The sequence below is a fragment of the Aplidium turbinatum genome, chromosome 6 (assembly GCF_918807975.1).
Source record: "Aplidium turbinatum chromosome 6, kaAplTurb1.1, whole genome shotgun sequence".
Lineage (NCBI taxonomy): Eukaryota > Metazoa > Chordata > Ascidiacea > Aplousobranchia > Polyclinidae > Aplidium > Aplidium turbinatum.
Genome location: NC_137477.1, coordinates 21,874,802 through 21,896,461, shown reverse-complemented (window position 1 = coordinate 21,896,461; position 21,660 = coordinate 21,874,802). Strand labels below are relative to the sequence as shown.

The window sequence follows — 21,660 nt, the reverse complement described above, 5'->3', positions numbered from 1 at the left end:
GCTCTGGTCAGAGGTTCCAAGTAGGCTAAAAAACTTATCATTTCATTGTTTCAAAAAAGAGATCAAAACGTTAATTTTACAAAGCTACAGTGCATCGTAATAAGTGATATGTTATGGAAACCAACTTGTCAGTTGCTTCGGAAACTTTATTATTCTCTGCTTGCTTCATGGAATTTTGTGTTTTGGCCTACGTTATCATCAATATGTTTTTTTTTTATGCGTATGCTGTTGTTGAAGCGCGGGAACGTTTCAATTATTATTTTTCTCTTGTAAGCTTATTTTAAATGGCAAAATCGTAATTTCCGTAGGGTGGCAATTGACTAGTAGACCGTATGGTCGTCTCGTTGTCTCCCTGTCGGTATGGGAACTTGTGTAACTTTTGTACTGTGTATATTGCATATTTCAAACATGTACCTATGTTCCTGTTACTGACAAATAAAACATTGATTGATTGATTGATTGATTGAAACATCGCATTTCCGCCTTTTTCCTGTTTAAATAAATTCCTTTCAATTTTCGAAATTTACTCCACTAACTGTGGAATTAAAACAGTCAAAGTACTTAATGACCTCACAATTGCTTCTAAACAATATCTTTCAATGATATTTCAACATAAAAGTAGGTTCGGTGGTGAGTTGTTGTTAAAAATCGTATTTCCGCCTTTTTTCATGTTGCAACATTTCATTCTTTCATGATGAAGTTATCGCAATGTTAAACAATATGGACGCCAAGATCGTATTTCCGCGTTTTCTACATCGGCATTAAATCGCTACTTCTGCGGACAATACGCCATTTCACGCCCGGGTTATTTCCGCGTTCCGCATTTCCGCCTTTTAGTGTTGCCCTGAGTTTGTTGCATGTTCAAAAGTTAAACCATATCAGCAAAATGAAATGATTGTTATCAATGTCATTCAAAACTCAAGTTGATGGTAATGAAACTTTCAGATGCTTAATGTATTATGCACTAGCTTAGTAAAGTGAAAATAAGCTAGTTTTGAAGTGTGCATGATGTACACTTAAACTAACTATTTAAATATTAGGCAGTGGCTATTTGACCGGCGCCGGTCTTTGAATCTGAAACCCTATTTGACCGGTCATGACGTCACTATACAGTCACTTTTTTCTTTTTCTTTTTCAAAGCAAAAGACGAGAAGCTCATATAAATTCTAAATCCAGCCATTTCACTCAACTCGTAACGTGGCGCATGCGATACGTCGCCGCCTCCGACTCTAGAGGGATTGAGTTCGATACTACCCCGAAGCGTTCTTTTTTTTTATTTATTTTTTTTTAACTAAATTTTGACACGAAGTGCATTTTTGTAGTCAGTTTTTAATTATTTTTTATGTCTTTTCAAATGTGAGTAATAAAGTTAGAGTTTTTTTAATTTGCTGGAATTTGAGAATTTCTCTGGGTAATTTTCCGATTGTGGCCGTGCTAACTACTGATACGGTATATAGCCTACATAATTTTTCAATTCAGGCACGTTTTAAACTTTTCAAGGTTTTGCCACGTCTTCCCGTTCATTAAACGTGCTGGGAGGTCTATATGTATCGATTTTTGTAGATTGATGTGACCGTGTTTGCCGAACGAAGCAATACATTTTTGCTCTCAACAAAATGCACTTTGGGTCAAAATTTAGTTAAAAAAAAAGAACGCTTCTGGGTAGTATCGAACTCAGTCCCTCTAGAATAGGAAGCGACGACGTACCACACGCGCCACATAACGAGTTGAATAAAAAGGTTGGATTCAGAACTTATATGCGCGCTTCTCATCTTTTGCTTTGAAAGAGAAAAAGAAAAAAAGTGACTGGACAATGACGTAATGACGGTCAAATAGTGTTTCAGATTCAAAGACCGGCGCCGGTCAAATAGCCACTGCCTAAATATTACGGTACTTGAATTTGTTTTGTGACTGTCCATTGTTTATATTTGAATATGTATGGCAAAAAGAAGATAAAATCTACTCACTGCAAAGTAGAAGACCCAAATGATCCTGATGAAGAAGCAGAAGGGTGCAGGTAATACTGAACAAAGGCAATGTAGAAGTGACTTGGTTTTTGTTTTAAAAATTTATTTAATGATAGCCTACAGATAAATTTATTGTATTCATTTTATTGTAGCCTATAAAAATCTGAAATTCTAAACCAAATCCTGTTTAATTATTTGCGAAGCTTTATAAATAGAACTGAAGTCTTAGATTTTGTCATCAGTGGTGAAAACAATGTTAAACAAGCGTTAGTGATTAATACGCATTTTTTTTCTTTACACAGTGATCCAACATTTTCACCAATACATCAGAATACTTCTGTTGACACTTTGAAAGACCTATTATTTGATTGTCCTGATGAATATGTTTTATGCTCAATCAAACGAATAAGATATACTGAAGGGGAAGCAATTCCGAAAGATCGTCATGATATTTCAACCATACATCTCACTACAACTCAATCTTGTGGTCGTACTTTTCATGGTGATGAAGTGGTTGTAAAGGTAAAGAAAGCTACTTTTTAAGAAAATCGTATGAGATTGTTACAAAAGTTCCAGGACTTTTATTATAACAGGTTTTCTAAAATATTCTTTAATATTAAAAGTTTCTTTATTCCATAATATATAAACGTATTCATAAAACAAAATCTAAAAGTAACGAGTTGAAAGGGTTTATTTGAGTCTAATATCTTTCTTACTATAGTCTCTTTACATTCTTTCTTCGGTTGTATGATACTTAATCATTTTTCCTGGTTTGAGCACACCGAAAATGGTACACAACTTAATGCCATGGTCTGAATGACACGAACACAAATGACCTGATCCCAAGACTCAAAGGACGAAAGGCCCAAATGCCGCAATGCATGACTGATGCTAGACTTGGTTATTTCTTACTAAAACTAATTATTTTTTTAAACGAAGTGGCTATTCTTACAACATATTGTAAAACTAGCCTCTGAAGCTATTCTTACAAGCACCACTCAAGCAAGACGTTGTTTACTCGAGCAAGACCTTAATGCGCTCAGGCGTTTCATCCGACGACGCTCATACGTAATTTCGCGCGCATGCGTATTGGCTTGTGCTGCACACTTGATCGTAGAGTGAACCGCGGTAGTTGCTGATTTTGCTGATCGAAACTACACGTCAATGAATCCATCGTCATCATGATTACGAAGGGAGCATTATATTACAGTTTTGAGACACTTTCTTCGGCTATTAAGCAATGGGAAAAAGAAAACTTTGTCAATGTTTATGTGAGAAATTCCATAACAATTGAACGCGCAAAACGACGTCTAGCACTTACATCCACAAAAACCTGGAATGAACAGTTGAAGTATCGTACAATACAGTATGCTTGTGTGCATGGAGGAAGAACACCCAAATCATGTAGTCAAGGAAAAAGACCAAATCAAAGGTAAGTAATGATGGTTTTGTCCTTGGTGCCCATAGGTTGAGCTACTCATGTAGCCTATATATGCATAAGTTTTGCTAATAGATTGAGTTTTGCATAAGTGCAAATTGCCTACATTCCTTATGAATGCTAAGAACTTAGCAAAATGCATATATTCTGCTGAACCATTCCCGCATGCTGTCTATTGTAATAAGTTTTGCTAATAGATTGAGTTTTGCATAAGTGCAAATTGCCTACATTCCTTATGAATGCTTAGAACTTAGCAAAATGCATATATTCTGCTGAACCATTCCTGCATGCTGTCTATTGTAATTTCCATTGAATTGTCATGCCCAGAATTATTCCTAAGTTGCATTGAATTACCCATTAGTTTTGTCAATTTACCCATATGTTACGTCGAATTGCTCATTAGCACAATTCGTCGAATTACCCGTAAGTCTCATGAAATTATCCATAAAGACATGCCTTATGGGTACTTCAACGCAGCTTTTTGGCAATTTGACGTCACTTATGGGTAAATCGACTAGATTTATGAGAATGCTCGGCTGAACTTGTGGTAATTCAACGTGACTTTATGGGTAATTCAGGTGGGCTTATAGGTAATTGGATGCAACTTATGGGCAATTTGACATGACTTGCAGGTAGGCTACTTTAACGTGAGTTATGGCTAATTCAGGTGTACTTATGGGTGATTCAACACGGCCTATGTCACCTCATCTTTGTTGTTTTTCAGTACTTTTATCAAAGGTTGTCCATTTGGAATCAAAGTAAATGCAACGTCAGATGGAAAAGCGCTATGCATCACTGAGATTAGTAATGTCAATGATCATAATCATGATTTCAATGAAGTAAGTGGAAATAACCCTTTGTAGTAGTCATAGCCTTTGAGCTATGGTCACACTAGCCCTGTATATGATAAGGAGGCTTTCATCAGAAATTATGTGAAGGATAAAAAAGAGCGATAACATTAGGGGGGGGGGTTAATCGGCTTTTTTTTCAAATTCAATTTTAACCCAGGTTTTAGGATACAACAGTACATTCTAAGACCACTAGTAAAAAAAATTGAAATTTCCGTCCAAAACCCCCTCTATCCAAAAAATTACTTTTCGTGTATAATTGCATTTTGATTATGACACTTGAAGTTCAGATATTGTTTGCTACTGTACTAAAACACGTTAAGAATGTTGCAAGACAGTTTTTTCTGATCTTGACTTCATCGTAAGACACGGTAAAGTGGTCATTTCACTTTGCGCGCATGACTACGCACATGCTGAATATGACCAGTTTGTGCGAAACTGGTCATATTCAAGCCGCCGATTCACCAAACCTGGTGATCTTGCCCATCTCTGTGGGTTGGACACCTGTCAAAAGATATGTCGTTTTCTTGATTATGTGCATATAAATTATTTTTCAGAATGCATTTAATTTGATGCCTAAACAACGAAGATTAAATGAAACAGAAAGCAGTGTGATCGGAGAAATGCTTGCCACCAAGGCAAATAAAAAGTTGGTACAAAAGCACATTGCAGCTTCTACAGGAAAAACAGTTATTCTTAAAGATCTGCATAATATTGCCGCAAAACAGAGACCTTTGTATGAAAACACCTATGATGAACTTATTAATGAAATGAACAAAGAAAAAGGTTAGTCGACAGACAAAACTTTTTTGTCTGTTATACAGTACAAGATATGTTCATGCTAAATAGTAGAGATGACTTTCTAATTTCTATGTGCAGTATGATAAGTAGTGATAGAATGAGCTCCGGTTCCGGTCAAATTCTGGCTCCGTACTGGAGGTGATGTGACTCCGGCCTAGAGCCGGATGTGTGTGTGCAAGCTGTGGTCAGGGTCATGACCTTGGAAAAATGTAATTTTTTGCATCATTGTAGTACTGCAGCAATGCAAGAATAGGCTACCAGGTTGCCTGTAACATTGGTCAACACCGTAGGCGTATTTGCAATCTACAGGTCGCTGCTGCAGATTGAGTGTCACATGATATTGTGAGCATTCTTCTTGAACCATTTCAGATATAATGTCAATTAATCAATTCGCGATTGACCTCTTGCCGTAATGGTTTAGACTGCAGATGAATTATTTCGATGACGTGGGTTCAATCTCACCATTGCCAGTTCAATTTAAAGTGTTGACCGCCTGGTTTATCGGTCAATAGACTCCGTCTACTGCAGCAAACTGCGGATTACCAGTACGCACATCATAGTAGGCTACACAAGAAAAATATCTAATTTTCAGACGTTTTTCTATTCAGAAAACGTTTGTCTAGTATAACCAACACAGAACATTAGCAGTAGATACAACGTGTGGAAAATTTGCAACATTGAGCTATAAAGGGTCAATTGAGAGTATTTTTTGCTTCATTTTCTTCACAAGAATTCATTCTACTTTCCCAAACTCATGCTCCAAAGATTTTTGTTGCAACATAAGGCGCTATGGGGATTGTAAGATTGAAAGCGGGATCAAGGAATTCAATCAAAGGTCTTCAATATCTTGAAACAATTCTACTTTGAGTGGATAGAAATAGAAAACATTGCTAAATTTGAAATCTACGTAAAAGTTTACTCCTAATGGATCCTTTTAACGGACCCTAAGCATTGCAATGTGGCATCTTTTAGAGAATGGGGTGAGAGTGGTATACAACCGCTCAGTTGGAACATTGATTATATGATGTAAATATTACCAAAGGCCTAAACATCCTTCCTCTGGCCAATAATTAAAATAACATAGAATAGAAAACAAATTTCACTAAAAGTTGATGTTTTTGCTTTTAAATCTGATGGAGTGCCTAATAGGCCTAATTGTTTTGCGCTATTTTAGTCTGGCCCAGGATTGTCAAGATTCTTGCTTTGTAGGGTATACTAATCCTCAGTTTATTTTCATTTTAGGTGCTGCAGTAGATGTGTTTGCAGATGATGACAAACAATTGCAGGCGATATACTTTCAAACGAAAGACATGCGGGAAACCTTTGCGGCATATCCCGAAATGCTGCTGATTGATGCAACCTACAAACTTAATGACTTGAGAATGCCATTATATGTGATGCTGAATGTTGATGGCTTAGGTCAGAGTGAAATTGTGTGTCTGTGGCTTGTAGCCACTGAAGACAAACTGACTATCAGCAAGCTGTTAACTCAGTTTAAACTCCACAATCCAGCTTGGGATAAAGTGGAGGTTGTAATGGCTGACAAAGACATGACAGAGCGGGATGCCATGATGAAAATGCTGCCTACTGCAGAAATTTTAATTTGCTATTTTCATACCCTTCGCACTTTTCGTAGAGAAGTTTCCATGGAAAAATTAGGCATTTCTTCAGCCCAAAGGCAGGTATCACTGGAAATTTTAGGAAAACTGGCAAATGCCAAAAATGAGTCAGCTTATAATTTACTGTATAACCAATTCGTTGACACAGTCCCAATTGCTGTCACAACATATTATAACGATAACTGGCATGCTATTCGACATCAATGGGTGGATGGACTGAGCAACTTGAAAGCTAATTTTTTGAACAGAACTAATAATCGACTGGAATCCATCAATGGAAAGTTGAAAAGTGTCATAACAAGATACTCAGGAATGACCATGTTTTTTAAAGATCTGATGGCATGTATCCAATCTCTTTCCACCGAACGTGACCACAAAGCGTCAAATGCTTTCCTTAAGGTTCCAATTGATGCGATTTCAAGTGTGGCGGAGAGACAATACCAACAGCTACTGACACCATTTGCATATATTCATGTGCAACAACAATTCAAGTTAGCGGAAAAGGTTGTCATGTCAGAGATTTTGAATGATTCTGCCATAGTAAAATCTCGTGTCCATGGGGAATTGGCAGTCACAACAACAGCATGTCCTTGTGGATTCACATCATCAATGCTGCTACCTTGTAGGCATGTCTTGGCAGTTAGAAGGCAGCTCCATATGTCAGAGTACAATCCCAATCTTTGTTCAGAACGGTGGACAATGCAATATTTTCTTAAATCCCATCGCCTGACAAGAAACTCACTGGACAACGGTCCTGCATCCACATTACCAGCTGTTGAGATTCTTAACAAGCCTCAAAGAAGATGTGTTTTATCAGAACAGCAAAAGTATTGCCGTGTTCAAGATATTTCCCAGAAGATTGCGTTAATGATATCTGAACAAGGAATGGATGAATTCCAATACAACCTGGATAATTTACGACAAATTGCAGAGTTCTTGCAGGAAGGAAAGAAATTCCAAGTTGTGAACTTTTTGGGTCAAACTCAGAAAGGTAGGCCTATATGCTAGCACTATTTACTAAATCAGAAAAACTAGCCTACTGTTTCAAATATCTGAAGAGATATGGGTTAGTTACTGCAACTTGCGTCGTGATTTTGCAGTCAATTTTTTTTTGAGCAATGATTTTTATGGCGTTGAGCTATCCAATATGTGGGCTAATATGTACTGCATGCGCAGTTGCGCACTAATTTACGATTATACAAGGTTGCAGATGCTCAGTAATTCTGCTTTTGTGAACAACTGCATGATCCTTTTCAGGCACTGATACTGGAAGTGCTGCTGCAACATCTTCCAGCAATGATCCTGGAATTGTATTTCCTACGGTCTCAAACAGTACTTTACAGCACACACCCGGTGACGTCTTGTCGACCGTTGATACCAGTGCGATTATGATGCAGACTCCGTCCAGTTCTGTTCAGTCTTTTAGAAGTATGCTGTTTCTGAAAGCTTCGTTTCTGATTAGTTTTTTTTTTTTTTCTTGCCTTGCATGCTGCGCTTACACTACGTTTCATGTTTCTTAAGATTATAGCACGGTCTGCATTATTTGATAAGTAATGAGTTTATTGGCAGGTGATGCAGCATTGTGCAAATAATCATCGAGAAACACCTAGCAGATTTTGATAGATACTGGATTGGTTGGCATTCGGTAACCACGCCAGAAGCATGTTTTGGCTGCAACAAAATCTTGTTTTCAAAAGGTTAATGTAGATTTGTTGACACCTCAAGTGCTCGCTTCCAACTCAAAATACGGTATATCACAATATCTACTGCCAGTGCACGTATTTACGATTATACGACATTATGTTCCGCCCAGGACCGTAACCTCGTCAGTTTGGCCCCCATTGCAACAGTGCAACACATCCAATAATTGTCCAGTAAAGACTCGTGCGACGCTTCTATTGTTTCTTCATTGCTCAGAGGTGATCCTTTTCAGGCACTGATACTGGAAGTGCTGCTGCAACATCTTCCAGCAATGATCCTGGAATTGCACTTCCTACAGTCTCAAGTAGTAGTTCACAGCACACACCCGGTGACGTCTTGTCGACCGTTGATACCAGTGCGATTATGATGCAGACACCGTCCAGTTCTATTCAGTCTTTTACAAGTATGTGCTGTTTCTGAAACATTCATTTCTGATTAGTTGTTTTTTCTTGCATTGCATAATGCATTATGTTTATTAATTTTTTAATAAAAACGTTGAAATAGTGATGTTTTCTACGTTGTAGCCTATATTCGATTCTCGTTGTGTTTATTAACAGATGATGCAGGATCAATCAAATTTCCACCGAAGATGATGAAACGTGGCAGGCCAAAAGGAGCTGGATTGACAGTCATTGGGTTACCACGCAAGAGACAAAAAAAGAGCGGACCAATTCCATTCAGACTGAAGTCGTCTTTTCAGAAAGAAGCAGGTTTGTTGCATTTATGTTTGTGTGACTTCATTTTTGTTATAGCCTACGTTAGTTTAAAAAACTACACTTTGACTTCTGTGGGTCTGCCTAGCCGATAGGCTACGTCAAAGCGTACGTAGGCTACATCAAACAAAGTCACCCATGGTCATATTTTTCAGCAATACTCAGTTGGTTTGTCGATTCTGAGGTAGTAGAAGAGGTCTTGCGTCCATTCAGCGATCGACTGATCGAAGAAAATGAAATTGAAACGTTGCCCGAAAGAATTCCAATGAAGTGTTTAGATGAAAACATTGCCATTGCTTCTGTGCGAAGACATTTTTCTTTTGACGGTTGGAAGTTGATGGAGAACCTACTGACCACTTTGCGAAATAAAGGCCGCTGGTTGTGCATCTCCTGTTATTTAGATCTTGATGCAGGCGACAGCATCATGTGCGACTCGTGTCTGGATTGGCACCATCTGAGATGTCTTGGTAGAACAATGCCGCCAAAAACGAAGTCTTGGTTCTGCAGGAAATGCAACCTTATGGAGAAGTGACATTGAATGTTCAGGTGATACTGCAATCTCGCTTTGTCAATTAAACCAAGGTTATGTAAACCGTGAACTACGAAAAGACTTATTGGCCTTGACGCGTTATGCTTGAAACTTGTAACATTTGATAAAAATCGTTTCTTCAATGGTCCTCACATAAAACGCTAACGATGTGTTCTTGAATGACTAATGAGTCCAATCCTGGCATTAAAAGTTCTGATGCATTTAGGACATTTAACATTCTTTGGGAGAGCTGGCTGAAAGTCATGGACTAGTACAGGTTTGTAATGTAGTTGCTGCAATATACTACGGTCCAACAAGACCTTCAACAGTTCATCAATATTCAACTATTTTACTGTTTCCAACTTAACACAATTAGTATACGTATGTTGAACTCTTTCATAGCAAATGGTGCTACAGAACTTGAAAATAGCAAGTAAAAGGTAGCTCGAAGCTGCAGTTTTTTTTTTGACTGACTCATCAGGAGCTGTCATCAAAATAAAACAAACCTAAATGTGGTGAAGTACTTATAGTAGAAGGAAAGAAGAAAAACTGGAGCTTCAAACTATCAGCTACCTTATACTCGCTAAATCCAGATTTGTTGCATGTGTGTAGTATTTACATTTCTTCACTGTAATCTTAGGCTATGGCATAAATGCTTTGATTTCTTATGGCAAAAAATGGGTGATGAAGATCCATAAGTTTATAACAGTAAAAAATCAATTGTTTATTGTTGAAAGTGGTTGGCTTCAGTTGAAGATGCCATGAGATCCATTGAAGAGTACGAAGCAAAAGCAGGAACGAAGCTTGTTGTTGTTCAGAAACGAGCATACGGTGCCATGTTAATGTTGATTTTTAACATCCTGTCATTGTAATTCACTAGTGTACTAAGTGTTGATATTCATACTACAATAATAAGCCTTTTCTTTGTTGACAAAGATTCTGAAAAGGTTTCTGCAAAGCACAGTGTTTTCACCAAAGTGGAGGTTAGGCATCATAAAAGAGGAAACGGTTTACTAACTGCAAAAAATGCTATAAACATATGTAAATGTGTTCTGTTTCATCAACTTTTCATCTCGTTTCTTAAAGACACTCAGTTTTCAGGTGTAAAAGCTTTGTTGATTCAAAGTAGCCTAGCCTACTTCACTGACCTCTTTTGTATTTTTTCCATCTAGTGTGCCAAATCCATACGCCTATGTGGTGTTATTGATTGGACCAAGTGACATGTCCAGCGGTAACCAAAGGCAGGGTTTGGGTCATAACCAATCTTTTTGAGACAATTTATTTTTTACCATATTTACGTAGTAGGCTTGGTGGTTTTCAATGTTACGTACAGTACCGTATATTATTTCTGTAGGCTACTATCATAAGATGAAAATTTAGTTGATTGTAACTCATCTTAGATGAAGATAATACGATTGTTGCATCGTTGCGGCCAAGGCATTTGCCTCTTGGATGCAACTTACAAGACGTCCAAGTATTCCCTTCCTCTATTTTTTCTTTGCGTCAGAACGAATGTTGGTTACCAGGTTGTTGCTACGTTTAAATGAACAAGCTTCGGACATAGCAGAAGCACTTTCTGTTGTAAAAGGGTGGTCAGAAAACTGGAACCCTTCGTTTTTCATGACCGATAAATGTGAGGCGGAAATCAAGGCCATCGAAAGCGTTTTTTCAAGTTAGTGAATTGCATTAACATTTTCGTTGCTTGTGTGCTGTCTCCATTGCTCATGCATTTGTGTCGTCACTGTTAAGTTGCTACTGTACTTTACCACTCAGTGCCCACGACTTCTTGTTCCGCAGATTGCTACGTGTTACTCTGTGCCTTTCATCGCGAACAAGCCTGGGAAAGGTGGATGAGGAAAAGTGACAATGGCGTTCGCGATGATAAAGCAATTGTGCTGACATACTGGACGCAATGAGGAAAGCAACTACATAGAACAGACTTGTTTGCAATCAAACCAGGCGACAATGAGCGAATGGCAAACGCGATACCCCCCTATTCAGGGATAATATGCGTGTCTGTGACCGCAGGGGACCTGGAGCCGAGTTGTTTTGCACGTTGATAGCACCATGCAGTTGCAAGCACAGTAATAGGCTACTGAGCTCACATTTTGAACAATTCTGTGATCTTCACACCAAGGCTTTTTTTCAGTTGCTAACACGGCCACAAATCGCAGCGCATATGCGTGCTTAGTGTTAAGTAACAGCCTAGTGGAAAGTGTTGTGGATTGAATTTGCTAGTTCAAATAAGTATATTAATTCCGGTACCCAAAGCCTCAAATGAATTCACGAATATCGCAATTGTTAACAATGGCATATAAATTAGGATGTTAGTGCACACAAAGTAGGGAAAGTATTGCTTGAAGAGTTGATTCCTGGGACAAAAATTGAACACTGTAGGCTATGTCGAGCAGAAACTGGTTTAGTGTTTTAAGGTGGTCAAAAATGTAAGCATGCGTCTATTTGCATCCAACAAATAACGAAACTCTAAACTTCTCAGTTTGGTCGGGAAACAAAAAGGGTTGCGAGGACAAATGGCAGGTCTCATCTAGGCAAGGAGAGGAGGGACACATGGGTGATGATCTGGCCTAACAGTTACTGTGCTGTGCTCAAAATATGTACAGTTTTTGTTTAACATGTGCGGTATTCACTTTTTGTAAATAGCCTAGCTTTTCGGAAATGCAACGAGTCATCTGGCGCTATTTGCTTGTGTTTGAAGCCCGGTTGCTCGCTTTGTGAAAAAGCTATCAACCTCAACTTTTGCTTGTCAATAGACAGAGATATGTTGTTTAGATTAGCGTTTATTAAATGCTGTTATCTTTAAAAATATTTGTGGGATAAATGGTTAAAGTCGGTCAAGTTCAACTCTTTACCTAAGAAATATTTTTAACTTTTAGAGTCTGGCTGACCTTAATTTGGATAGACGATAGCTTGTGCTTTCCAGCAATGGTTCAATTGTTAAAATCGAAGCAGAAACAAGCAACTTACAACTAATTTAATAAAGACATGTAATGATCGCAGACCGGGGAGACTTGTATACTTGCTTCGGTTGCTCGCTTTGTGAAAAAGCTATCAACCTCAACTTTTGCTTGTCAATAGACAGAGATATGTTCTTTAGATTAGCGTTTATTAAATGCTGGTATCTTTACAAGTATTTTTGGGATAAATGGTTAAAGTCGGTCAAGTTCAACTCTTTACCTAAGAAATATTTTTAACTTTTAGAGTCTGGCTGACCTTCATTTGGATAAACGATAGCTTGCGCTTTCCAGCAATGGTTCAATTGTAAAAATCGAAGCAGAAACGACAAAGATATATTATTGATTAAATGCTGGTATCTTTAGAAGTATTCTTCGGATAAATAGCTAAACTTTGTCAAGTTTAACTCTTTTCTAAGGAGATATGTGGTGTTTTTCGGGCCTGTGTTACATAGCTATTAGGTAAAAGCGGACACTTGCATGCTTTTTTTTGTCATGGTTGACTAATTTCACCCCACTTTTCCACCATTTTATGGTGGATTCCTCCTGTGTGACGTCATCGCCTTTTTAACCAGGGTGGCGACTTGTATACCAGTTCCTGATCACGCATGAGCGCATATTGATGTCAAACGTAATGCTTGAGTGGTGCTTGTAAGAATAGCCTCTGAGGCTATTTTTACAATATGTTGTAAGAATAGCCACAGCCTTTTTTAAACAGTTCAATCTGTGATGACTGCTTTGGAACTATCAATACAAGCCGAGTAGACCATGTGTACAGCTTGGTTTTGTGCAAGAAGAAGTAGATCAGCATAGTAAAAGTGGGTCTGCTACTATTCGGCGAGTCCGATTCGGAGAGTTCCCTATTTGGAGACAGCCTTTTTCGTAGAGTGCCGTTCCCTATTTGGAGATTTTTTGAAAATCAAAATTATAAAAAAAACAAAAAAAAACCAAAATTCGTTTGCATACAGACAGCGACGCAGGATACATGTCAATTTTATGTGAGCAAACATTTTAATTTAATAGCTCAAAAATAAATTTAATTCGCTTTTCATTTTTCGCTAAATTTTAATTCAATTAATTTTTCTATGTCCGAATGCAAAAGAAACGATATTGTGGAATAAAATACAAAATTTTCTAAATAAACAGGCGTTGTTGGATTTTCAAAAAATCTCCGAATAGGGAACTCTCCGAAAAAGGCTGTCTCTGAATAGGGAACTCTCCGAATCGGACTCTCCGAATCAGACTCGCCGACTCAAACTTGCCGAAACGGGCCATTTCGAGTAAAAGTAGTAGATATAGACATTGCTTTGTTGTAATGTAGAAGAAAATGTAGACTTTCTAAAGGCACAGTATATATATATCTTATTTTCGTGACTATTCTGCTGGAACTGTAGCCTACTTTCAATAATTAGTTTTTCAAAATCCGCTTGCCAAATTCAGAAAAATCAAAAGTCTCTGGCCAAATTGCGTTTATGTCATCATTTTGGTTTGTTGACTTTTTTCGTGTTGTGCACAAAGTAAAAGTGGCCAGATTTTATTTCAAGTGGGTTTATTCGATAATAAGTAACACTACGAATGTTATTAACCAAAAATTGCTTATGACTAAATATTTGTACTGTTAGAGTTCCCACCCAATCAAATTAGTGACGCTACGCCACTGCACTCTCCTGAATATTCCATAAAACTTTCTAAATAACTGTAGACTGGCTCACACCGTTTCGGCCTTGTCAGTGCAGTACATACACTGGGTAAAGCCACGAAGGTATATACCCTCGTATGTCGATAATTTCATTGTGTGCTTTTGATACTGTCTCCGTATAGACAGTTGTATTTTAATCATTGTTTGACAACACGACAACACGCCCAAACCTAATCTGTCGACTTCAAAAACAAAAGAGTGTAACTGACTTCCTGTGTTGTTGGTGAAGCAGGGAGGAACGAAATTAACTGAGGGAAGCCAGACTTACACTTCGAGTTTGTAAGACATTTCTCATTAGCAAGGTTTTTCTGCAGACGTGTTCAATAAAAATAAAAAGCAATAAATACATTAGTAAAATGCTTGTATAAAAAATGAAAATTGCTTCGTGACAAATGAAATTACTATCGTATTCGAAAAACAATTACTTTTAGTGAGAAATTGTTAGTAATAACCAATTTTCGTGTCATCCATGTATTGCAGCATTTGGGCCTTGCGACATTCAGGTGTTGCGTCATTTGTGTCTTGCGGCCTCGAGATTGCGTCATTCAGACTGCGGCATAAAGTCATGTATCCCACTGAAAACTGTTTTTATTCAATCAGATTGTTTTTCATTTCAATCATTTGTTTATTGTACTGGTGTATCAAAATTGAAAATGACATGACTACTATGACATGAATATGAATACATCCATCGGAATACTACTTAGCCTATTTCGCAAATGTAGATAAAAATAACCTGTTTTAACCATCAGGTGATTTTACTTGTAGTTGTTGATGCGCAATCTGCTTCAAGCGGAAATGGCGATTAAATATTAGCCATCAAGCTTGAACAGGTCGTTTGCATATACATTTGTGAAGTAAACAACGATCATGCTGCTAAAAGCGAAACTCAATCTCTTGCAATACTGTTTATCTAAGTTGTTGTTTTTTTAACTCATTGCTTTTATTTGAAATTATTTCATTGTTTTTGTTTCAAATTATTTCATTGTTTCAAATTATCATTGTTTTTTTAACTCATTCAACTACGATTTGTTTAGATTACAGACAGAGAAGAAACTGACAACGGCGTGACTTACTATGGTTCTGTGGAAGGGATATTGAAAAGGTTACAACCTTGTTTGTTGTTATGTTGGCTGTTATTTGCACCTAACACCAATGAAATTGTCGGCTGCATAGCCGAGTGGTGAGAACACTGGAACGGCAATCGAAAGGGTGCCGGTTCGACACCGCTCAAGAGCATGCGGCTGTGTCTGTGGCAGGACACTTAAAGGCATGCCTGAAGGTGGACACGAAGATTGGCTTCCTTGCCTTCCCGTCCACTTAATCTAAATCTTCAACCACCAGGTGTAAGCCTGGATACGACAAAAATTTGCACCCACAGTGTTTCTACATGTCAACTTACAGAAGAGATTAAGATTGTTAATTATTGTGGTTGACATGAAACATAAGATCCATAGTTTTAATACTGTAGTGTGTAATTGTGTATATATATATATATATATATATATATATATAGTTTATTTAATACCCTGCAGACAGTTCATGGACATACACTGGATGGAACGCTTCCTTAATATATTGTCCACAGTAACTGTCAAGCTTGATAGTTTTCCATTTTTTGTGTCTAACCAGTGACCACATGTGGCATTTTCAATCACCTTGCTAGCGTTCTTGATCTCATGAAGCTGCAATACGCAATCCAACACTAACAGCAAGGTGTCTTCAACAAATGATAATTTAGCATGAGCAAGAACATATAAAAGTTTTTGTTCTTGTTAGTATTGGTACAACGGATTTATGAAACTCTTCGAATAAATTTTCTTGTGCAGAGCATTTGATATTTATGAGAAGGAATTTGTTTGCCGTGTTGACGACCTGGAATGCAGAAGAATGATTCCTATAAATGATGACAGTGTCCGTTTCTTTATAAAAACACCTTTCCAACGTTTTAGGAACAATAAGGTCCATGTTTACAAACGTATTGATGATGGAGGTAATTTATAGCACATTTTTGCAATAGCCTATTCTCTGCATTTCACAAATGCAGTGTCAGCACAGCAGTAAAGAGGCGCTGCTGAGAACATTATTGGTATTACCCTTACCCTGAATCCATCACTTTGATGAATGCAATTTTTGCTGTGCCAAGGAGGAGTCACAATTAGTGGCGTTTTTAAAAGGCTTTGGTTTGACCCAACAGAATATTCAACTCATGTCTACTTAATCAGAGGCTGATACCGGAACGACTAAGCCACCTAACCAGATTTGACTTTATTCACACTTTATTCTCAACAAAGTTTTGACTTATTACCATAGATTAGTTGGTTTAAACATGTTGTTGATGAGAACATTTATATGTACACAAGAATTAGTGCTACTGCAGTCTTTCAATTGTTTATTAGACTTTTCTGAGAGCTTTTTTGTTGCAGAAAAATTTACGTTGGAAGAAAAATCATGTGAAATTGCTAATCCTAACACTAACCACCGTGTCACTGGGAAGCGTTTCATTGTTCGCTTTATAAAGTGGTCAATGTATCACTGGCATCCGTATGGATATGTTGCGGGAAAGTTTAATGTGAATAACGACAATCTTACTCTGTTCAAAGTGATGTATGAGGTTCCTGGAAAGCACAGGTATATAATATATATATACAAAAAACAATGAAAACTATTAATACTACAAAAAGTGCTCAATGCTAAGCAAAAAAGCAAAGCAGAGCGAATTAAATCAAATATATATATAGTAATAACTATATTTGATTTAATACAAATATCGATCCTTACTTGGAATACTGTATATATACTAATCCAGAAATTGATTGCAGCAGTTGCAAATAAAAGTCCTCAATGTTTAAAAGACAGAGCTAATGTAAATCATTATTTATTCGACTACAAAAAGTTTGCGCTATCATTGGTTTCATGTACTGCAAGGTACAATCATCAGGCTCATACCGGTATGAGCCTGATGATTGTACTTTGCAGTACATGAAACCAATGATAGCGCAAACTTTTTGTAGTTGAATAAATAATGGTGACCTTGTAGCCCTGAACATGGACTCTGCCAACCCAATAAATCGCAAGGTGTGGAGGGGAAGACTTCGTTCTCGACAGACAGACAGGCCACACCCTTGACATCAGGATTAATTCATGGCCTGTATAATCAAAATTGGTTGATGATGATAATGATATTGTGAATAGTAATAAAGACGTGTTTTTGTGTCACGCTATGTCCATCATGGTCACAAACATGTGTTTTATCCTTCTATTTCTACAATCTAACGTCTCCTGTTCTCCCTACTGCGAGGGTTGGACTCCAACGAAAGTCTCCTTTGTCTGATGGCATTTCTTCATGCCACCCAACCCTGAGGGTAGCTCTAAGCAATTTTCAGAATAACCTGTTTCAGCCAAAATGCTTCAGCTCATCCAGTTTCTGGATGCTGAGTGATAGCCTTGGAGTAAATTCCACTCCCATTCTTTATTTTCGGATGTGTTCTGACTGAGTACTGTTCACATATTTGGAAGCGGCATATTATACTAGCGGCAGTAATGCAGTATGATAATACGTTAATTTAATGAAAACTTTTTGAGAAGGTGTTACTTTGAAGAAATTAGAGTAACAAGAGTCGACAGTGGGCCGTGGAGCAACTGACTTCAAGTATTTCGTTATGTCATTTTTGTGTAACTTATTATTCGCCTGCACAATATGTCAACAAATCTATTGTGAACTTTTCAGTAAAGAAATGAATGACCTTGCTTGTCACGTTGTGCATGAAAAGCTGAAGTCTCTTAAGTTTCAACGTGAACGTCATAATTTGACCGACCTTTTTGTTTTTACCATTGATCCCGAAAAAGCAAAGGTGCTTGATGATGCTTTGAGCATAGAACCATGTCGGGAGCATAAAGGAAAGAATTGCTGGAAGGTATTGCTTGAGTTGCATATTTTCGTAGGTGTAGTCCTGTTTCATTCTCATGTGGTCTTACTGGCACTCACCGAAACATAAGAAAGAGTGAAGATTAAAGATGGGATGGAATGTACAGCAGTTGTTTTGTTGGCCAGCCTTTACTATATTTAAGAATCATTTTTACAGCACACACCTTGACATTGACATGGATAACACAACCTAATCGATCTGCTACTATTTGGAGAATCCGATTCGGAGAAATCTTTTTTCGGAGAATTCTAAAATTCCACAGCGGCACTGTTTATTCAAAGGACATAGCTTATAATGGAGGTTAACCAAGTAATGTGTCAGCGGAAAAGTCTTAACTAAACGAAAAAAAGCATTTATCAAACGGCTTTTCATGATTAACAATAGAAGTTAATTAAATGCAAATATTTTTCAGGTCCTTGTTTGCGTTCTCTGAATGAACGCAAAAACACGATATCAATTAACGAATTTTTACAAACAAAAATTTTTAACTGAATTTTTGTTTTGGCTGCCTGGAAGCAGCTCTGGTAGGCCATGGTTGGTCTCTGGAAAAATAAACGAGCGTAGAGGCGTGCTAGAGTAGCCTAGTTAAGCCTACATCGAATCCGATTCGATGCATTTCCGCCATAGGAAATGAAGCAAACACAAAATAATCTCAATATTTTGTTTGCGACAACAGGTTATAGCCTCCCCATTAAAACGAATATTTTTTTTCAGTTGTACACTGTGTAGTGTGTATATTTATTTTTCTTTGTCGGAATGCAGAAGAAACCATATTGTGGAAATAAAATACAGTGACATAACCAACAAACGGAAAAAGTGGCAAAGCCGTAATGGTTTAAAACATGCAATATGCATGCAAAGATCTAATTCCAAATTGCTCATCCATACTTGTTACGCATGAATCATTACTATGGTAGACATATCAGTGGCGACTGGCGAGTCTGGCAATTGCTTCCTTAAAACGTAATAAATTAACTTTATTAGCCCAGGCAAGCTTGTGGCTGGTGGACAGCTTTACAGAATCAGAAGGTAAATGTGTACCTACTGTTGTGTTTTTACCTCATTCAACCAGAGTCATACAAAGGTTTTTTACTTGTATTTTAAATCGCAAGAATGAAACTGTGTGATCAAAAAGGTGTGTCACCAAAATATACTGTGAAACAAAATGAGAAGCGTTGAGTAACAAAAACGCAAAAGAGAAGATTTAAGGGGAATGAAAGCAAGGTACATTGCTTAAACGAAAACTAACCAAAATACACAACACCTACTTTCCGCATATGAAACATAAATTTGCTTCGATGTTCAATCAAACTCGTCTTGAGCTACTTGGTCTAGCACTCATACTTGTAGCAGTCGCTCTTGCTAGCTATGCTAATAATAAAATTATAGCAACTTGAAAGCTACCTCATACAGTTTGAGTTTCCAAAAACAATACTAATAACCAAACATAGCATTGGCGGCATAGTGCATATTGGTATTGAATTACTTACTTGGAACCAGAATTACTTGGAACCAGAATTACTTGGAAATAATTGTTAGTTTCTCTTGTAAAATTTTTATATTGACCAGTGTTATAGGTTAAGTTAATTACCTAACCTTTTGCATGGGCATGGAAAGGTAAACACAAAAATCGCCTACCTAAATAATCCCTACAAATTCTCCGAAAAAGGCTGTCTCCGAAATTGGATTCGCCAAAACGGTCCATTCTGTGATTTAATGCCTTGGTCCGTTTGCCGCGAGCACGAATGACACAAGACCCGAATGCCGCAATACATGAATGGCGAGTCCAAACAGAGTTTGATGAAATGAAACGACAAGACATGTAACATGTATAGTTGAAAAGAAGCAAACACTTGATGTAGTATTTAAGTTGCTGAGGAATTTTGCGAATCACCGACAGATGTCTAGACTGAGAATGTGATCAAACTTGAAATGTTGATCTGTGCTTGAATTGTATTTTCTGAAGCTTTGCATTATCCACTCTGATAACTTGCTCAGATATATACAGTATATTCTATACACTCAATTGTAATGTGTAAGCATGGCTACACATTGCTTACGAGCCCTGATTTGTCACATTTTGTAGATTTTTTTCAGATTTTGCCAACTTTTGATATATGCCTGAATAATATTTTCTAGAAATTATATTTTTACGTCGTCTGTACTGTCTTCCCCAGGTGACAAAATGGGTTTTACCATCATCAAGCGTTGAAAAGCAAAGACAATTTGATTCATAAAATTACAGTCAGACTGTTAGCCACTCGTTAACAGTCTGATTGGACGTTTTTAACTTATTTTTCTCTTTTTTTACTGCCCCTCACGGCAATAAAAAGCTTTTATATCATTACAAGTCAGCAAAAAGCAAAAAAAAACTCTTTCATTGTTTTTTAGACATGAGCAGTAGCGGAATAACCAAATTGTGACAAAGCAGGCCGCAGCTCCAGGTAGCCATGCTACACCTACAAGTAATATATATTGTTTCTACAACTGAATATACGCTATTTTTATCTTGTCACATTCAGGTAGGAATTCACATTGCTGACGTTGCTTCTTTTGTCGAAAAAGGACATAAAATAGACATGAAAGCAAGGAAAAGGCTTGTATCTGTCAATGTCATGGATAAATGTGAGCTTGCTGTGTTTTATAAAAAACTTTGCTAAGTTTGCTTCCTAAACTTTGTTTGGTGGCCTACTGAAGTTGATGTGCTTAAATTCAGATATTATGCACTAACGGTTTTTTGTCTTTGTATCGAACTATGGTCTGTTGGTTGTGTTGAAAATCGTTTCATTGTCAACTTATAAAAAATCACACGCATGTTGACTTCAGGTGAAACAGAAATTTAATAGATGAATGTATTGATCAAGTAGTGGGAGAGCATTGGATCCGCAGAGGAGTGGTTTGGTAGACGAATCGCTTTAGTGTCTAACAACTTCAAACAAACGCGTTGAAAAAAGTTGATTTGTAACTTGCTTGGTCAGTTATTGTATGCGCTTTATATTTTATTTCCTCCCCCCTACATTTAACAAAATGTAGTTTTGCTTCTGCTGTTTTACTGCAAATAATTGTTTTATGTTATTACTGTTGATCAAACGTTTAGTTAAATTACGTAGTTGTTGTTTTTAGTTGTTTACGTAAATTGTAACAGCATTGGACGAAGACGTTGGTAAAATGTTACAACCTCCTTTGGAAAAGCAGTGCAGTCTGCTCAGTGATGGAAAAGAGCGTTTTGCTGTTTCTACATTTTTCCATTCTGCAAGACCTCCATTGAATGATAATGTTGACGTCGGTTGTGTACCGGTCCTTTCAAGGATTATACCCAAGTGTCGGTTGTCATACAAAGAAGCACAAGCTCACTTAAATAAAAGAGACTCCAGGCCGTTTCACGAGGCAACTTCGCAGAACTTATCTCAACAGCTCTGTAAGTACACGGTATTTTTATTGTAA

The 21,660-nt window shown here is 37.4% G+C and overlaps 3 protein-coding genes across 3 annotated transcripts in view; all 3 read left to right on the top strand.

Annotated features, from left to right (window-relative positions):
- Positions 1-8,957: 8,957 nt before the first annotated feature.
- Positions 8,958-9,996, top strand: LOC145772354 (uncharacterized). Its single transcript, XM_082584234.1, has 2 exons — positions 8,958-9,084; positions 9,243-9,996. The coding sequence occupies exons 1-2, from the start codon at positions 8,964-8,966 to the stop codon at positions 9,617-9,619; spliced, it is 498 nt and encodes a 165-aa protein (XP_082440360.1). The 5' UTR covers positions 8,958-8,963; the 3' UTR covers positions 9,620-9,996.
- Positions 9,997-10,804: 808 nt separating this feature from the next.
- Positions 10,805-11,636, top strand: LOC145772355 (uncharacterized). The gene is made up of 2 exons (XM_082584235.1): positions 10,805-11,288; positions 11,414-11,636. The coding sequence occupies exons 1-2, from the start codon at positions 11,069-11,071 to the stop codon at positions 11,530-11,532; spliced, it is 339 nt and encodes a 112-aa protein (XP_082440361.1). The 5' UTR covers positions 10,805-11,068; the 3' UTR covers positions 11,533-11,636.
- Positions 11,637-14,756: 3,120 nt separating this feature from the next.
- The window catches only part of LOC145772504 (3'-5' exoribonuclease HELZ2-like), a 30,567-nt gene continuing 23,663 nt past the window's right edge, over positions 14,757-21,660 (top strand). Inside the window, exons 1-7 of the mRNA XM_082584376.1 lie at positions 14,757-14,849; positions 15,325-15,392; positions 16,117-16,280; positions 16,714-16,918; positions 18,018-18,204; positions 20,739-20,841; positions 21,362-21,634. Coding sequence (XP_082440502.1) covers positions 14,757-14,849; positions 15,325-15,392; positions 16,117-16,280; positions 16,714-16,918; positions 18,018-18,204; positions 20,739-20,841; positions 21,362-21,634 — 1,093 coding nt within the window. The remainder of the gene's footprint in view (positions 14,850-15,324; positions 15,393-16,116; positions 16,281-16,713; positions 16,919-18,017; positions 18,205-20,738; positions 20,842-21,361; positions 21,635-21,660) is intronic.

Excerpts from the sequence above, each read along its gene's own strand:
- LOC145772355 (XM_082584235.1), top strand. The coding sequence starts at position 11,069 with ATGCAACTTACAAGACGTCCAAGTATTCCCTTCCTCTATTTTTTCTTT. Across the intron at positions 11,289-11,413 it reads CATCGAAAGCGTTTTTTCAA|ATTGCTACGTGTTACTCTGT; the intron begins GTTAGTGAATTG and ends CTTGTTCCGCAG.
- LOC145772354 (XM_082584234.1), top strand. The coding sequence starts at position 8,964 with ATGATGAAACGTGGCAGGCCAAAAGGAGCTGGATTGACAGTCATTGGG. Across the intron at positions 9,085-9,242 it reads GTCTTTTCAGAAAGAAGCAG|CAATACTCAGTTGGTTTGTC; the intron begins GTTTGTTGCATT and ends CATATTTTTCAG.